This window comes from Lepidochelys kempii, chromosome 1, assembly GCF_965140265.1.
Source record: "Lepidochelys kempii isolate rLepKem1 chromosome 1, rLepKem1.hap2, whole genome shotgun sequence".
Taxonomy (NCBI): Eukaryota; Metazoa; Chordata; order Testudines; family Cheloniidae; genus Lepidochelys; species Lepidochelys kempii.
Window position 1 is genome coordinate 119,395,161 of NC_133256.1, and position 17,936 is coordinate 119,413,096.

The window sequence follows — 17,936 nt, forward strand, 5'->3', positions numbered from 1 at the left end:
ATTCCACTATTTTCTTTTGCTGGCTGGGCAATGCATGGGTACTTGAAATTAGTTTTGTATGAACAACTGGTATGGACAGTGTCCTTCCTGCCTGATTGCTTCATCCCTCTGTTGTGATGTGTTCATAGAATCATAGAATATCAGGGTTGGAAGGGACCTCAGGAGGTCATCTAGTCCAACCCCCTGCTCAAAGCAGGACCAATCCCCAACTAAATCATCCCAGCCAGGGCTTTGTTGTGTTGCTGTGGTTGTACCACAGTTACAATGTTCTCAACATATATACATACTTATATTCATAGCCATAACTTGTAAACACCTCTCCTAATGACCATCAATGTCAGAACACTACAGGCTTTCATAGAAGACCTTTTTTTGACATATATTTATACACAATAACATTGTATACAACCATTTGATTCAATTGCTTATTATTTGGTGTTCAGATCCTTTGTACCCCCATTGGGGTGTCTGGACCCTGATTGTCACACCCTCCTGTCCACCCTAACTAGATCTGCTGGCTGGCCATTGAGAGGAGAACATGGTGCTCAATCCTAGGGGTGGCTCAGCAGTGGAGCTCCCCAGGAGCTCCAAGAGGCCTTTTGCTTCTCTCAAGCATAATCATTCCCAGAGCGTCTGCTGATGCAGTGCGGCTCTGCCTCACCCAGAGCTCAGGCATGCAATTAATAGGCATAACCTGGCTCTTATAATATTTGTCTGTTAGGAATTGCTCTCATTGTAACAGAAACAATTATGTTCAAGCATTTCTCTTTATAGTTTTTTATGTTTCTTCCCACCAATGGTATCAGTGCCTGAATATATTTAGCAACATCCAGGGTTTTGTTATTTTTCCTTGGTTTATCCTATCTTCTTCTTCTTCCGGTTTAAATTCACATGCCAGTGAAAGCAGGAAAGATTTGAGAGTCCAGGATTTTATATTTCAAATCCGAGAACATCAGCATAAATTTTCTATTTTAAATGGCTTGTCCATTTGTCGTGAAACCTTGGTAGAGTACATCACGTGTTTTTGTGAAATACTTCATGAGAAAATGTCATTCAGCTGCAAATGTGACATGATTCTTTTATTTTTTTATGGCATCATTCTCTTTTAACTTGTATAGAGGTGAGTAATCTTTATCTCAGAGCTGCTGTACTGTTCGTTAATATCCCACACTGCAATACACGCAGGTAGTTACAGCTCTCCAGAGGAACCTAAAGTGGAACTGGTTCGGGGCTCTGAATCAGGACAATAATTCTGTTCAGGAAAGCACTCAAGCACACATTTAACTTTTAAGCCTGTGCTTAAATCCAGTTAATTAAAAATTAAGCATGTGTTTAAGGCTCCTGTTCAGTAAGGAATTTAAACATGAGCCTAACATTAAAGTTGTTTTAAGCGCTTAGGTTTCTTACTAAATCAGGGCCCTAAGTGTTTCCCTGAATGGGGATGGATTTTATCACATGTTTAAGTGCTTTCCTGAATTGGGTCTGGAGTAAAGTCACTGAGCAGTAGGAACAGCTTGGTCGCTCACAGGGACAGATGGTTCAATCGAGCAGATTATTTAGGCTTTAATGTTACCATATTGCTTTATGCTGCCTGCCTGTCTCCAAAAGATTATTGAGATGTTGCCTTTCACACCATGTCCAGGTGACTTTTTTTCCCCTCCCCCTAGGGTTAAATGGCTCCAGCGAGGGAGCAGAGGACTCTTTGGGAATGTGCTTGAAGATCACATCTATATTCTCATTGATACATCTCAGTCTATGAGGGACAAACTTCCACTTGTGAAGGAGAAAATATTTCAGCTCATTCAGGTTAGATAAAATGGGGACTCCCGAAACTTGGTATGTGTAGCAGTACTAGCACTTAGAGCTGATTGGAGCTTTTTTTCCCTCCACATTGTTTTCAGTTAAAATTGGTAGCCATTTTTAAAGAAATGGAACATTTTGCAAAAACATGTGATTTTCCTGAAAATGCTGTCAGTTCAGGTGCCCAATCTCGGCCAGCAGCAGCAGCAGAGAGCAGCAGTTGTAGAGAAGTCCTGCTTCGCCCTAGGCTGGAGCATGCCCTCTGCGGATGGAATCTTTGGAGATTTTAGCAACACTCTCTACTGAGCACGTGTGAATTGTGATTTTTCCAAAGGCTTGTAACTAGAGCTGGGTGACATTTTGGGGACAAATAATGTATTCACCAAAAAATGCATTTTTGGGTTAACCAGAATAGTTTGTGAATTTGTGTTGAGTTCACTGAATAGTTTTGACCAAACTGAAAGAAAAAAACATTTTGGTAATGTTGAAATGAAACATTTCATTTAAATCTGTAAAATTTCTTTTGGACTTTCAAGGCATTTTGACAAAAGCAAAATTTTTTAGTAAAAGTCACAAGCAGGACGTGGGCAATAAACAATAAATCGCAGAAGTCTGAGCCCCGTGGTGTGAGGCTGCCGTTGTGGAGGTCACGTAAAATCACGGAATCCATGACTGACTTGTCATTTCACTTTACCCATGTTTAATTCCCCCCTGTGCCTGATGAGAAAAGGGATTAGAACTTGGGTCTCCCACACCCTAGGTAAATGCCCTAAATACCAGACTATAGAGTCATTCTCACTCTCTTTCCCTGGCCCAATGGCTATTTAGTGTCATTCAAAGTGGCAATTCATAGTCATTCATGACAAAATTATAAGCAACTGAAGGATCTTATAATGGGAAATGTCAGGGAAACTTAATAATAGGTGATGCTACTATCTCCCACCTAACATACATGTATAAAGAATACTTGTCATTATTTATTGGGATTATACTACCAATTATACATGAATGAAAACTACTCTTGTTGATGTTTCTCTCCCAACGTAACATGGGTTGGTCTTTTTTTTTCTTTTAATATTGAGAAAAATGCAACTGACTATCTCTTACAGGAACAACTGAGACACAAAAGCAGATTTAACTTTGTGAAATTTGATGCTCAAGCAGTAGCTTGGCAAGAGAAACTTGCTGAAGTTAATGAAGAGAATTTGCAAGATGCTTGGCTTTGGATAAAAGAACTGGAGGTAAAATAGAGAGAAACATATCAAGAAGCATGTATGAGCTAAGTTACATTTACATCCCCTATTTGTATAATATTATTCAGTTAATTGAGTTAATTTAACTAATAATGTGGCAAGTGTGACCATGAGGCGTTCTAGAAGGCACTCATATTCAGTAGTTATATAGAGTTTGTATTTGATTTTAGTGGAGCTGAGAGACAGAGTGTTGGAGCCTCAGATCAGGGATAGTCTTTTAACAGTGTTTTATATTGGTTATTTATTATATAACAGGAAAAGCATGTGTTTATGATACTAAAATTCTTTATATCTCCTAGTCCAGTGATTTATTTGTGGAGTTCCTGGGAGTGAGGAGTGGGCAAGGTGAAGAAGCCACATAAGGATTTTGAAGCTGTGAACTAATATAAAGAGAATGTCTTAATATATTTTGTAAATGGCAAGAAATCACAGAATAATATAGAGGGGAGGGGGAACATTGCTAAGCTCTGGGTAGGGAGTTACTGAATGTTTAGAATCAGGGAACAGATAGTTTAATGAGTATGAAATTGAATTTTCTGGGCTTCCTCCAGTCCCTGGAAATAAAGCACTGCTTTACTTAAGCCAGGTATGCAGTACAATATCATGCAAGACTGGGAATACCTTGAAAAGGCATCCATTTGGCATAATTTCAGCCAGTCAATGAGGAACACCCATTTTCTTTGTTATTCAGTAGAGCTGGCTAAGTGGGTGTCTTTATGAATTTCCTGTCATGCACTCAGCTCTACATCTTTTTGTTCTTGTGCAATTCCCTGTGCTTTTCAAACTACTGCCACGCATGACATCTGTTGCTGACCTGCAGTATATTTAAAAGAGCATGTGTGTAAGTCTTAAGATCAGAAGGTGGCTTTAAGAAGAAAGTTAAAGAGAACAGCAAATCACTAGGAATATTAATCAAAACAAATTCTTTGATATCATGTAATGCACTTGGATCCCCTTGGGGGGGTGTTTAAAAGGAGACAGGCCTGTAAAACAGTAACAGTTCTTGGAAAATTCCCTTACAAGTGGCAACACTTATATCATATGGGATGATAACAGTATCATATACGAGGTATGTCAAATTTGCTAAAACTAACAGATAAAAATATCAGTGATGTGTTGAATACAGTACTGCTTCAGAGTTCTTGAGATGATGGAAAACTAGATGGGACAACTTCAAGTGTTTTCTTCACATCACTTGGATTACCAAGCAAATCTGTTTTTCCATGATGTGCTAGAGCATATTTTGTTTATTTCAAATTAGGTCAAAAACAAAAGAACCAAAAGATGAACAATTTAAACATGATGTATTTAGGATTGACATGCCCCTAATATTAGTGGCTGTGTATACTGCTCCCAAAAAAACTACATATACATATACTGGAGCACTACATATACTCCAATGGGAGCTGCGGCAAGTGGTGAGCTGCAGGGACACGGTGGGTGCTGCTTCCCGCAGCTCCCATTGGCTGGGAACGGTGAACCGTGGCCACTGGGAGCTGCAGGGGGCTGTGGCTGTGGATGGTCAACGTCAGTAAAATGTCTCACTGCCCGCAATCAGATTACCCTGATGGGCTGCATGCGGCCCGCAGGCCACAAGTTGGCCACCAGTGACCTGAGTGTTGGTGGGATCCTCCAGTTCTGCAGGTACTGCGAAAGCCAAAGACCCTAAGTGGGCCATTTCTGAGAGGAGTGGCAATGGGGTACCGACTGAGCCAGTTAAACATCCTGCACTGAGCAGCTCAGCACATAGCACAGCCACATCGGTACCGGCAACTACAGCGGCACTACCGAAAACGTCCTCTTCGGTACCGATGCTCACAGTCTCGCAAGAATTCCTTTTCCATAAAGACTTGCTAGTCTTTGCAACACCGGCATCTCCCCTTCTAGGTACCGACGTTATTCCGGCATACTCGGTACTGTGTCAGTTTTCACCACCATCCGGATTGGTCCCACCCTTTTCCAGTGAGGAGGGTGATGATGAGAAAGGGGACATTTACTCCTCACACCACTCTTCACCCATTTTGGCAACCACAAGACCCGGTCCACCAGAACAACCCGGATATCATCCTGATGCAATGGCCTTATTGGGATCCATGGGCTGTGTACCGGCAACAATGTTCTAGGTCTCCTAGCATTCACAGGGAGAGACTGGGATGCTCCCCATCAGCCTTGGTAGGTGGTCCCTCTGAGCCTTTGGAGAAGACTTTTGAAGAGCACGAGGAGATTTTGGATTAGGAAGTTGTTGGGCTGGTGCCAAATTATGTTGAATTGCTGTGACTGATACGAATGAATGTGGCAAGCATGAGTGGTATGGCTTGGTATGTCTGAACTTGCTAGAGGATTCTGGGAGCAGGATTCTCTTAGCATTAGATAAATGATGTAAAATCACTGAAGGTGCTGGAACTGCACTGAAATGGTTAATAATGGCTCGATCTGTATGTATATTTCTACACCAAACTTTGGAATAGCAGCAGGGACAAGCTCACAAAGTAAAGAAAACGTAATATCCTGTGATCAGTGGGCTTGGCACAAGCTGACCTGGGTCAAAGTGACTACTTCTGATGGCATCACTCTGAGAGCTTAAGTGAATGATTGATGAGAAGGTAAATAATGATTGAGCTTTGGTCTGTGTCAGTGTCTGCTTCGCAGTCCCTTCCGAAATATTAATTAGAGTATACCAGTAATAAACGCTCACAAGGCATATTTCTGGGACATGTGACTCTTTTGAGAGCAAAAGATATAAATGCTAAGCAAAGTAAATTAATTAGATTAGTTCCCCAATTAATATCTGAAGAGGTTCGAGACTGTGAGACAAAGTCCCCAGGGTAACCTAGACTCCGCTTTGAGGGACCTTTGTGGAATTCTAGAAGGGCTCAGGGTGACCTAGGCCCTGCTTTGGGAATGTTTGACAGACCAAGTACCTGAGAGGGAAAAGAAGAGAAGAGAAGAAGTCTCCATCTAGAATTGGTAGATATATCTGCTTTGTTTGACAATTAGGATACTGTGCAGAGATAACATAGTTACTGAGGATGTATGCATGGGGAGCTGAGGCTTATAGGAAAAGATGTGTACTGTGTAACCTTAACTGCTTGTGTGATTCTTCCTCAAATAAATTACTGTGCATGAAGCATATTGGTTTCTGAATTCTCATTGGTACTGGTAACATCCGCCCAGCCATGAGCAATTAAAAGATGTGTTTCAACAGAAGTCACCCCACCAACCAATATCTCTTCATCTTCTCCAGACAAAGCCATCATGCCTCCACTACCTACAACAGCTAATAACTTTAAACCATTCTAGGAGCTATTTAAAAGGATTGCTGACTCGCTCAGGACACCCTTGGAAGAAGTTGCAGAGTCTCAACACAAGCTGTTGGACACTTTGCAAACATCAACCTCATCAGAGATTGCGCTTTGAGGCACTCAAATGAGGCACTCCTCATGAGGCACTCCTAGATCCAGCAAAAACCATCTGGCAGACTACCCAACAATACCGCCCACTTGTAAGAGAGCGGAGAAGAATGACTAAGTTCCCTCTAATGATCTGGATTTTTTGTTTTCACATGCCTCACCGAATTTCTTTGTGGTAGAGTCCATAAATGAATGGCGCAGACAACACCACTTCAGAACCACCCCGCATGACTAAGACTGGAAGTGGTTAGACCTCTTTGGGCACAAGGCCTATTCGTCAGTGACTCTGCAATTCAGAATCGCCAGCTACGATGCACTAATGGCCAAATACAATCACACAAATTATTCTAAGATGTCTGAGTTTATTGATTGCATCCTTGATAACAAAAAAAAAAAAACAACCCAAAACAATTCAAAGCACTCATCTTGGAGGGTCACCTTCTTGCATGGATAGCCTTTCAAGCTTTGTTGCATGCATCAGACACAGTGGCATGATCCATTGCTATAGCCAGAGTTATGCAACAGGCTTCTTGTCTCCACCTCTCTGGGTTTCTGAAAAGTGTAATCTACGGTTGATCTTCCCTTTGAGGGCTTGAAATTGTTCGCAGCCAAGACTGATGAATCCCTCCACGCCCTAAAAAATACTAGGAGAACTCTTCGTCTTTAGGCATTCACACATCTGCACCAAGAAGGAAGCCAGGGAAATACCACTCAGCACAATGAACAGGGCCTGCACCATACGTCCAACCACAGAGACAATATGACCCACAAAAATGTAGACCGGGGTAGGCAAACTTTTTGGCCTGAGGGCCATATCTGGGTAGGGAAATTGCGTGCAGGGCCATGAATGTAGGGCTGAGGAAGGGGGTTGGGGTGTGGGAGGGAGTGCAGGGTGTGGAGGGGGTGGGATGGGCACACGTTTTGGCCCGAGGGCAGGGGGTTAGGGTGCAGGAGGGGTGCTGGGTGCAGGGAGGCTCGGAGAGGTGTGGGGTGCAGGAGGGGGCTCAGGGCAGGTGGTTGGGGTGCAGGAGGGGTGCTGCAGGGGGCTCAGGGCAGGGGGTTGGGGTGCAGGGTGCAGAAGGGGTGCGGGGTGCAGCAGGGGTGCGGGGTGCAGCAGGGGTTTGGGGTGCAGGCCCGTGGGACATAGTTTGCCCACTCCTGATGTAGACAGAGGCCTACATAGACGCAGACCACTCCCAACTCAGCCATCAACATCCCAACAACCCTCCTGGAAACTGCAATTTTGAGTGTTTGGTCGAGGGCCTGAGATGCCTCCCCCATTTCCAAGTGCTGAAACCATCAACAACCGTCCATCCTTTCAGTGGTCCTCAGTCCCCATTCCACCCAGTATGACAGACCATCACCTCGGACAAATTGGGTATTAGAAATTTTCAACACTGGTTACTCAATTCAGTTTACCTCCTTCCCTCCTCACTGCTCTCCCTCCCTGTTCCTCAGGGACCCTTCTCACAAGCACCTTCTACAACAGGAAATAGAATCAGTATTGACACAATATAAAGGGAAGGGTTTTTATTCCCATTACTTCTTAACCCAGAAAAAGACTTGGGGATGGAGGCCCATTCTTGACCTAAGGAAACTCAACAAGTTCGTGAAGGTTCAGTGGTTCAGGATGGTCATGCTAGCAATGATAATCCCAGCACTGTAACAGGAGGACTGGTTCTCAGCCCTTGACCTCCAAGATGTATATTTTCATATCACCATACACCCATCACACAGGAGATTCCTCGTATTTGTTCTGGGACAAGATCACTACCAGTACAAAGTACTGCCTTTTGGCGTCTCTACAGCTCCCTGGGTGTTCTCCAAGGTTCTCGTATTGGTGGCAACCCACCTCTGCAAGCAAGAGGTCATGATATTTCCCTTCTTGGACGACTGTCTACTCAAAGTCCTCTCCTGGGAAGACACCTTTGAAACTACTCAAAAGATGATGGCTCTCTTCTCACAGCTAGAACTACAAATAAATATGCAAAAATCAATGTTGGCACCTGAACAAAAACTAGAATTCATTGGGGCCCACCTTGATGCACTGGAGCCCAAAGCCTCATTACCACTACACAGATTTGTCACCCAAGTTAATCTGTTTGTCATGTACAAAACAGCCTCCAGATATCAGCCAGGACTTGCCTGCAATTATTAGATCATATGGCAGCAACCACGTTTGTTGTAAGGTGTGTCAGGCTACATATGCATTGTCAGTGCTGGCTCAGGATGGTATACATTCTGCACAGACATAGCCTGAACAAGTGTCTTACGATGTCACTCACAGTCAAAAACTCTACACTGGTGGACTCAACCCCACTACGAGTTCCCTTCACACAACCCCCTCTGTCAATGATACTTACAACAGATGCTTCTCTGTTAGTTTGGGTAGCACACTTGCACAACCACATAATCCCGGACCGGTGGTCCCCCTTGGAGTAAACATTACGCATCAACCTACAGGAACTACAAGCAGTCTGCAATGTATGCTCACGCTTTTTACCGCTGATCAGGAACAAGACCATAAAGGTACTGATGGACAACATTGCTTGCATGTTTTATATAAACCTTCAAGAGGAAGCAAAATCACCACAGCACTGAGATTATGGAGCTGCATCCATCACAATATCCACATATCAGCTACTTATCTGCTAGGATGTCAGAACACCAGAGTGGATACGCTAAGCGGAAAATTCTCTCAGGACCATGAGTGGGAAATAAACACCACGGTCCTAGAAAATATATTCAGACACTGGGGTTTCCTGACTGTAGACCTTTTTGTGACAGCCCAGAATGCCAAGTGTCCACAATTTTGCTCAAGAACGGGATTGGGGCCCTGATCTTGGGGCAGTGCTTTCCTCATCAAAAAGGATGTGCCTCTGCTGTACGTGTTTTCCCTTAGCTCCCCCTATCCAGGGTGATATACAAGATAAAGACAGAACAATCCAGAATCATCTTGATAGCTCCCATGTGGCCCAGACAAACTTGGTTCCCTTACCAGATGAAGATGGTGGTATGCCCACCACTCACTGTTTGCCCTCTTTCACGTCTTCCGTCTCAGGACGCAGGTCAGGTTCACCACCCAAACTTGGAGATCCTCCACCTGAAGGCATGGCTCTTCGATGGTTCCAGGACAATGAAATGACCTGTTCGGAAGATGTAAGGGACATACAATTAAACAGCAGAAGGTAGACTACACATTATACTTACCTGCACAAATGGAAGAGATTCCACATATGGTGTCAGAACAAGCAAACCATGGATATTACCTCCCCCTTACCATTGGTACTAGATTACATACTGGAGCTAAAGAAATCAGGTCTATCCTCAAGCTCACTAGAGTACACCTTGCAGCCATCACAGCTTTCTGTCATGAAGTTGACAGGTACTCAGTCTTCATCCATCCTATTACTAAATGATTCCTCAGGAGTATTCGGAACCTCTATCCTGAAATATAAGCCCCCACCCAACCCTGGGACCTTAACCTAGTACTATGCTGTCTTACTGGTCCCCCGTTTGAACCCTTGGTGACATGTTCTCTTGTGCACCTATCGATGAAGGTGGCCTTTCTTGTTGCCATCACAACCTCCCAACGAGTAGGAGAACTAGGGGCTCTCCTGGCATACCCCCCATATACAATCCTTTTCAAAGACAAGGTTACTTTAAGACCACATCCTAAATTTCTACCTAAAATGCTTTCCTCATTCCACTTGAACCAACCTGTCTACCATCCATCATTCTTCCCTAAACCTCATGAGAACAAACTAGGCAATGGTCCATACTCTAGATGTTAGACGGGCATCAGCATTCTATCTTGAAAGGACAAAACCCTTCAGAAAGTCACCAAAGCTATTCCTTTCCGTTATGGAAAGACTGAAGGACCTGCCATATCCAAGCAGAGGCTCTCAAAATGGATTTTTGGGTGCATTCACCTTTGCTACTGCCAACATGATCTGCAACCCGCCCACCCCCCAGGCAATCGCACACTCCACCAGATCGCTCTCCAATTCAATAGCCTTCCTAAACAATGTACCCATCATAGACATCTGTAAAGCAGCCACTAGGGCGTCAGCCCACACGTTCATGGAGCACTACCCAACTGAACAACAAGTTGACCTCGAATGCTCTGTTAGGACTCTGTCTTATCCTCATTTGCAAAGCTCCTTCCTTCCACCAAGGGACACTGCTGTATAGTCACTAAAGTGGAGCATCCACAGGGATAGCACTTGAAGAAGAGACGGTTACTCACCTTGTGCAGTAACTGAGATTCTTCAAGATGGGTGTCCCTGTGGATGATCCACTACTCACCATCTCTACTTTGGAGTTCAGAGATGCACTCTATGGTGGAGAAGAAACTGAGGGCGGTTTGGTTGCACAACGCTATGTAGCTGCCAGGAGTGGCTTACGACTGGGAGAGAGCATGTGCGGCCCAAACGGGCATTGTTACTGAAAGTCTCCGATCGCAGGCATAGGGACGCAGATTCGCCTAAAGTGGAGCACCCATAGGGACACCCATTTTGAAGAACCTCAGTTACTGCACAAGGTAAGAAACCCTCTCTTCCAGTCCCTTGATATCTAAGTTATACTTATTTGCACAGCCATTGAATACTGAATTAGTGCAAATTTTACTATTACCACTTCCATCAAATTTCTGACCAGCTGACGCTCAACATGTAATTTACACCGTGTCACTGCTTTATCATGAATTTGCTCCTGTAATTGCTAGAAAAGAGCTGATGGTCTATTTTTAGCAGTGTAACAGTATTTTGTGTATCCTCCCCCCCATCTCATTTGGGTTTTTAGGTTGGCAGTTCCACAAATACGCTCAAAGCACTTCAAATTGCGCTTGCTGATAGTGACATTCAAGCCATTTATCTTCTGACTGATGGGAGACCTGACCAGGTATTTGTGAAACAAGAAAACAGAGATGGGGTAGTGTGATGATTCGGTGGTAGTAGTAGGATGCTGAAGCACAGCTTTAGGGATGAATAAAATATCCAGGAGGCTCAAGCTTGTGAGGTTGTCTGTTGCAAAATTGATACAATTAATCTCTAAACTAGAGGTAGTGGGGTTTATATCCTTTACTCTCTTACGGCAACCCTGTTTTATCTGATTTATGGCATCTAATTTAATTCTATAGGAAGCTTTTTTAATCAGCTGGTGGTTGGCTAAAAGGCTGAAGGGATAGCTTAAAATCTAAGATTAAATAGTAAAACTTGTATATGAGGTAATATTAAGAGAAAAATTCTCATGAATTAAAAAAATGCAGAAAAATTGCAAATCCAACAGTATATTTGGATTTAAAGATTCCCCTTCAGTGTTACAACTGAAACATTGCAGTCTTGTGTGCTGCATGAGAACCAGAAAGTGAAAGACTAATAAGAAGATAAAGAGATGGCCCTCCAACTACAATACTTCCTTCCACCCCCAAATAACAAGTTATTCTGGGGGAGCAGGTGCAAAAAAGTAGGCATGTAGATCCTCTTCCATCCATTTGCTGGAAGTACATAAGGGCTATCCCATCTCTGGCAAATTGATGTTGTAGTAAATATTGTAGGCAGAAAATTAGCTGTTGACTTAAATTTATCATAGATTTTTTTTCAAGTATCTGTTCTATTGTAAACTGCTGTTTGTATAATGTAAAACATCTCTTATTGATAACATTGGGTCAGATTCTCATTTCACAAGGTATAGTTCTGGAATAACTTCAAACTCTTGGTTTATATAAGTGGAAGTAAGATCAAAATTTGTGCCAATATGTTTATAGCAGATGAAGTTGTGTTATTTTAGCACAAAATGGCCTGAGGTTTGAGAAGATATAATGCAGCAAACAAAAACTGAAAGGAAAGCACCTCTAGTTCAGCTACAAGTGCTATAAAAGAGACAAAAATGAAAATTTAAGTTATAGTTCATGGTGAAAACTGGCCAATATGCTGATAGAGGCATTTTAAAAATAATTCATTTACCGGGGAAAATTCAGCTCAGTTGCAACATCTGGCATTCAGCAAAGTCTAGATATTACTTAGATTAAAAGTTGAGTTGAATTATACCTGAAGTGTATTGCTCAAGCTCACATGGTAAATCAGTGATTCAGGTAGTGTTATAAACCAGGATCCTCTTGGATCTTTAGGGAAAAGTGCAAATATTTTTCTTTTTCTTTGTGCCTTGAACAGAAGGGATTGGTCCTACAAGCAGTGCCATGGCTAGTGAAATTCTGTACAGTGTTTGTTAAATAGTTGTTTATCTGCAGCATATTTAATACTATTTATTATATTTTATTTTTTAATTTTTACAGCCACCAAAAACAATTCTGACCCAAATCCTACTTCGTCATAAAGTTCCTATTCATACCATATCTTTCAACTGTGATGATACAGAGGCCAATAAATTTTTGCATGAACTGTCAACTGAAACAGGAGGACGATTTCATTACTATAATATTTATATGACGGATCCTGAAGCTCCAGAGCCTATTGTGGTGAGTATTTCAAACTAAATATGAGAGTATGAATCTTCATGGCATGTTACGGCACAACAGAGCTTACATATATGCAGTTTGATAAGTATGTGACTTAGGAAAGAGGCTAATCACTTAATCACAGTCAGGCTGAAGTGATCTTAAAGCTCCAGGCCTGCCATTGCTCAGTGATAGAATTTTATTAGGTCGTAACAAACCTAAATCACAAATATCATTTAATGTATATGTGATGTTCCCCTCTGGTGTTTTCTGGACCGGTGATCTGCTAGGCCTCCCTAATCCTTGACTCTGGGAGCCAGCCTTACCCTGCTCTGCTGTGAGAGCCCCCACTCCTGGGCTGTTCACACACAGCCTCTGGCATGTAAGCTGCTCCCAGCTACCTGCAAGCGAATGACACTAGCCAATATCTCTGGTCCCAGACACAACCCTAGGAACCTCCATCTTGCAGTGTCCAGTAATGCCTGCTGGATGCTGCAAGTTTATATAAGTTAGTCAATTTAACAAAGAAATTGATATGTATCAGGCTTGTTCTCCCAAGGGAAGTCTCTGACATACTGCAAAGCAAACGCACTGCTTCAGGTAGAATAAACAAACAGATTTATTAAATATAAAGATAGATTTTAAGTGATTATAAGTCAAAGCATAACAAGTCAGAGTGGTTACCAAAATAAAATAAAATATAAGCACGCAGTCTGAACTCTTAACCCTGTTAGACTGGGCAGCAACTAGATTAAGCAGTTTTTCTCACCGCACTGAATAGTGCAGCCCTTAATCTACAGGTTTGTTCCTTAAACCTGGGCCAGTCTCCTCTGTTGGAGTCTTGACTTCTCAGTGTCCTGGTTGTTTGCAGCATAGGTGGGGCAGGAGAAGGGCCCAGTATGTGTTCACTCTGCCTGTTTTATACTCTCAGTCCATGTGCTTGTAGAACACAAGTCCAGGCATGTCTGTGTGGCATTGCTGAGTCTCTTCAAGCAAGGTTGAGCAATTGTCCTGTTGGGGCCTCCTGCAGGTGAGTCATTGTAGCTCCCTTGCTGGACAATGGCTGTTGATGGGTTGTTTGACACCCTGCCCAGGCGTTGGTTTCTTTCATTGCTGTTGCCTCTGGGGAGCTAATATCTGGCTGATTCCCCAATTTACAGAATGCTTTAGTGACCACCATACAACACAATTCTCATAACTTCTTATGCATTAATGATACACATATATGGATAGAGAAATGTTTTTCAGCAGATCATAATCTTTCCCCTGATACCTTACAAGGCATGCTTTATATGTGAGATCACAATTATATGAAAATGAAGAATATGGGGCTTACAATATGTTCCCCCAAGGTACAGAATGTTACAGTATATTTATATGGGTGTTGTTAGTTTAAAAACACATGGAGGTCAAATTCTGCCCGGAAAAAGCAGGTGTGATTCCTGGTGTCGCAAATGGGAGTTATGCTTACACCTGAACTGAAATTGATCTATGATTTTTACTTCAACAATAAATGTCCTGTTAATTAATGCAAGCATATATAGCTAAAGAGAGTTTCATGCCTAACGTTATGACATATAGTTGCCACTGGAGGGAGAGGGTACAGGAGGGAATAAAACCATATCCATAAGCACTAAATTTACAAAAACAGCACAGACCTACCAAGTGTAATTAATGAGCTCAATCTAAAAATCCCCAGTAGTAAATTTCTTCATGGACTTCCAGAAATAATCATGTTTTTTTTTAAGTATTCTTGTTTTGAATTAAAGCATACAACCAATTAATTAGTTCCCCAAACACAAGGAAAAGTGGAATAAGAACTAGCATAATTAGGAACAAGAGAGTAGTATGAAATTTTGAACATCACAAACCATAATTCAGAGAAGCAAGACTAGAAATAATGCAGTTAAAATATTCCATAGGCTGTACTAGATGCCCTTATAGCTCAGCTGGTGTGGATTGTGTGAATCCAGAATGTGTTGGAAAGGTTGGAAGGATGAAGCTTGTATCATTTGCATGCTGTGCTCTTGCACTAGTGGGGCAATATTGGAGCCATCTTTGGAATTCACTCTGTATCCCATCTCTGGTCCAGAAGAGCCCAAATCTATTCACCTTCCAGGCATGTTTTGAGGTGCAGCTTTTTATCCCAAGTTTTGGAGATGCAGGGACATGATAAAGATGGGATTTTGGGTGTGGTGGGTATAGGGTGACCAGACAGCAAGTGTGAAAAATCGGGACAGGGGGTGGGGGGTAATAGGAGCCTATATAAGAAAAAGCCCCAAATAGCGGGACTGTCCCTATAAAATCGGGACATCTGATCAGCCTAGGTGGGTATTACTTCGGTTTCATTTTAATCTCCTGTAGGTTATTTACTTATTTTCTTTGTCTTAAAGTTGAGGAAAACTGCTGGTTTTGTCTCTTATATTACTGTACTTGTAATTAAATCAAAGGCACCTTAAGATCAGTATGAGTGCTTTTCCCCCCATGTACATTAGTTATAAACATAAACAATAATAATATTAAGGACTGTCTAATAATACTAATGACTGGTTAAGAGAATAGTACATAGTGCAACCAATTTTTTTTAAAGCTGTCAATAGAGCTGATGCAAAATGTTCCTGAAGAAATGGAACAATGTACTATTGCCATCAGTAAATAATGGGCATATGACTATAGCAGCACTTTTCTCCAGTGATCATTTAGGATAGATTCTCCACTGCTTTGTACCTGTTGTAGTTACTTACCCCTGTGTAAAGTTGGTGTAAAATGCTACCATTCTGCACTGGTAATGTTTTACATGCAGTTTCCACTTACTCTGCACAGGTGAGATTACTAAAACAGGCACAACACATTGTGGAATTAGGCCCTTAATATATTAGGGTATTTGGGGCATTTAAAAATATTATCAAACATGAACCTGATGTTTAGATGCGGGTGCAAAGTGTCAGGATGGGCATGAATGGGGTCAATAAAGTGCAGGTTTTCTACTTTTCCCTGTACCTCTTTTTGTTATCTTGTGGGTGCAGTATATGGTTTTCCTGACATGTTTAATGCTGATACAATCTCTTCATTTAAGTTCAAAGCCTTATTTATACTGAAAAAAGAAAAGGAGTACTTGTGGCACCTTAGAGATTAACAAATTTATTTGAGCATAAGCTTTCGTGAGCTACAGCTCACTTCATCGGATTTATACGGCTAGTCCTTACTCTCAGTCGTAGGTGTAACGCTGGCATGAGATCAGAATCAGGCCTGTTTGATTGATATGCTGCTGTAATTGTTTGAAAAATAAAAAAAATGTATCTTTAATGTGTAACAGTAAAAGGGAAACCATGTCAGTTACTGGAACTTAGCTGTAATATAATACCACCACTAAACATGGACAAGGGAAGCAAAAGGTATGTAACTAAAAACTTGGAGCAACAGGGCTATTCATGTCTTTTTTTGGAGTATGTAAAATTTTTCAAAGAGATAACTGGTTTGTGAGGTAATTGCAGTCATCTTCTTAAGAAAATTACAAAGCTTACATTGTCTTGCCAAATACACGTTAGTGCTATTTTTTGCCATCAGCGTGCTTGTCCTTTGCTAAAGGATATTTCTCTGTGGGAACATGAAATTACTGCCCTCATCATTTCCCTCCCTTTTAATTTTATGCTAATAGTCAGTCTATGTTTGGTGTGGGACCAAAGCAAACTTTGTTTTAGAAATGAGGGAAACTCCGAGGAAAAAATCCAAACAATCCAAAATGTTATTTCCTTTTTCTACACCAAAAAACTTATTTATTGAATTGTTTCTGTAAATGAATGAAGCATGTCTTAAGTGTAATTATAGTAACACATTCAATTTTCATTTTGGCAGAGTGAAGATATATACCTTTTAAAAAGAGAAATTGAACAGGGGGAAAGAGATCTTGAGAAAGTGCAAACCTTTCACACTGAATGTCTGATGATGAACTGGTGTAATGGAGAAAAAGATTGTGAAAATAAGTATGTTCTCAAACTGCCTTTATGCCTCAGAGTGCTCTATAGGTTACTCAAGCTACCCGTTAAATTTCTTGTCTTGTCTTCATTTTGCATTTTTCACCTCTAACATTCTCCTTAAGATATTTTCCTTTTGCAAAGAAAGGTTGAAAAATCTTTAATTAATACTATTGTAAGAATCTTTATGAAAAAAACAAGTCTGGAAGAAAAAGATGTTAAAATGTATTGCTTGGAATTGGAACAAAATGGTGTGTAAGCCAAGGTGGCAGCAGTAACACGGACTAGTTCAGATAGTGTAAAAAGAAAAGGAGTACTTGTGGCACCTTAGAGACTAACCAATTTATTTGAGCATAAGCTTTCGTGAGCTACAGCTCACTTCATCGGATGCACACGGTATGCATCCGATGAAGTGAGCTGTAGCTCACGAAAGCTTATGCTCAAATAAATTGGTTAGTCTCTAAGGTGCCACAAGTACTCCTTTTCTTTTTGCGAATACAGACTAACACGGCTGTTACTCTGAAACTAGTTCAGATAGTGTGCGTATTCTTCTGCCTCCTCCAGACAGTACATGCTTGAAAAAAGCAGTTTGTCCCTTCAGTTTGTGATCCCACAGAACAAGTTTGTACATTCATTCTATATTGATCCTTATGGTCTCAGTCCAGTTCCCACCCCTCCACCCCCCCAAAAAAAATACCACCACATTCAGCACCAATTAACAAGCTCATTGGAAGTCTAATTGGACAAAGAGCTAATGTGCATGAAGAATGAATGTCCCTAGAGATGTCCTTTAGGTCATGGTGGATGGAGGCAAATTCCTACGGCACTGGGGGAAAGTTTTTTCACTGCTACTAATTACACAGTTTCCATTTTATAGAAATTCAGAGGCCTTAGATCGCCAGGTATATCAAACCTTACAGGAGCACTAAATAAACAAAAAGGAGGAAATTATTTCACCTAATGCCTACTTCATTTGCGTATAACAAATAAAAAAACAAAAAAAATACATCTCAAAAAAGGATTTAAACAATGAAAACAATCT

The 17,936-nt window shown here is 41.5% G+C and overlaps 1 protein-coding gene across 6 annotated transcripts in view; it reads left to right on the forward strand.

Moving 5' to 3' along the window:
• VWA3B (von Willebrand factor A domain containing 3B) overlaps positions 1–17,936 on the forward strand; it is a 113,104-nt gene that overhangs the window by 38,345 nt on the left and 56,823 nt on the right. For 5 of the 6 annotated variants that reach the window (XM_073352884.1, XM_073352903.1, XM_073352920.1 and 2 more), the window contains exons 12-16: positions 1,668–1,806; positions 2,910–3,041; positions 11,267–11,365; positions 12,759–12,941; positions 16,776–16,903. In XM_073352884.1, coding sequence (XP_073208985.1) covers positions 1,668–1,806; positions 2,910–3,041; positions 11,267–11,365; positions 12,759–12,941; positions 16,776–16,903 — 681 coding nt within the window. The remainder of the gene's footprint in view (positions 1–1,667; positions 1,807–2,909; positions 3,042–11,266; positions 11,366–12,758; positions 12,942–16,775; positions 16,904–17,936) is intronic. The other variant, XM_073352910.1, reaches the window with a different exon arrangement.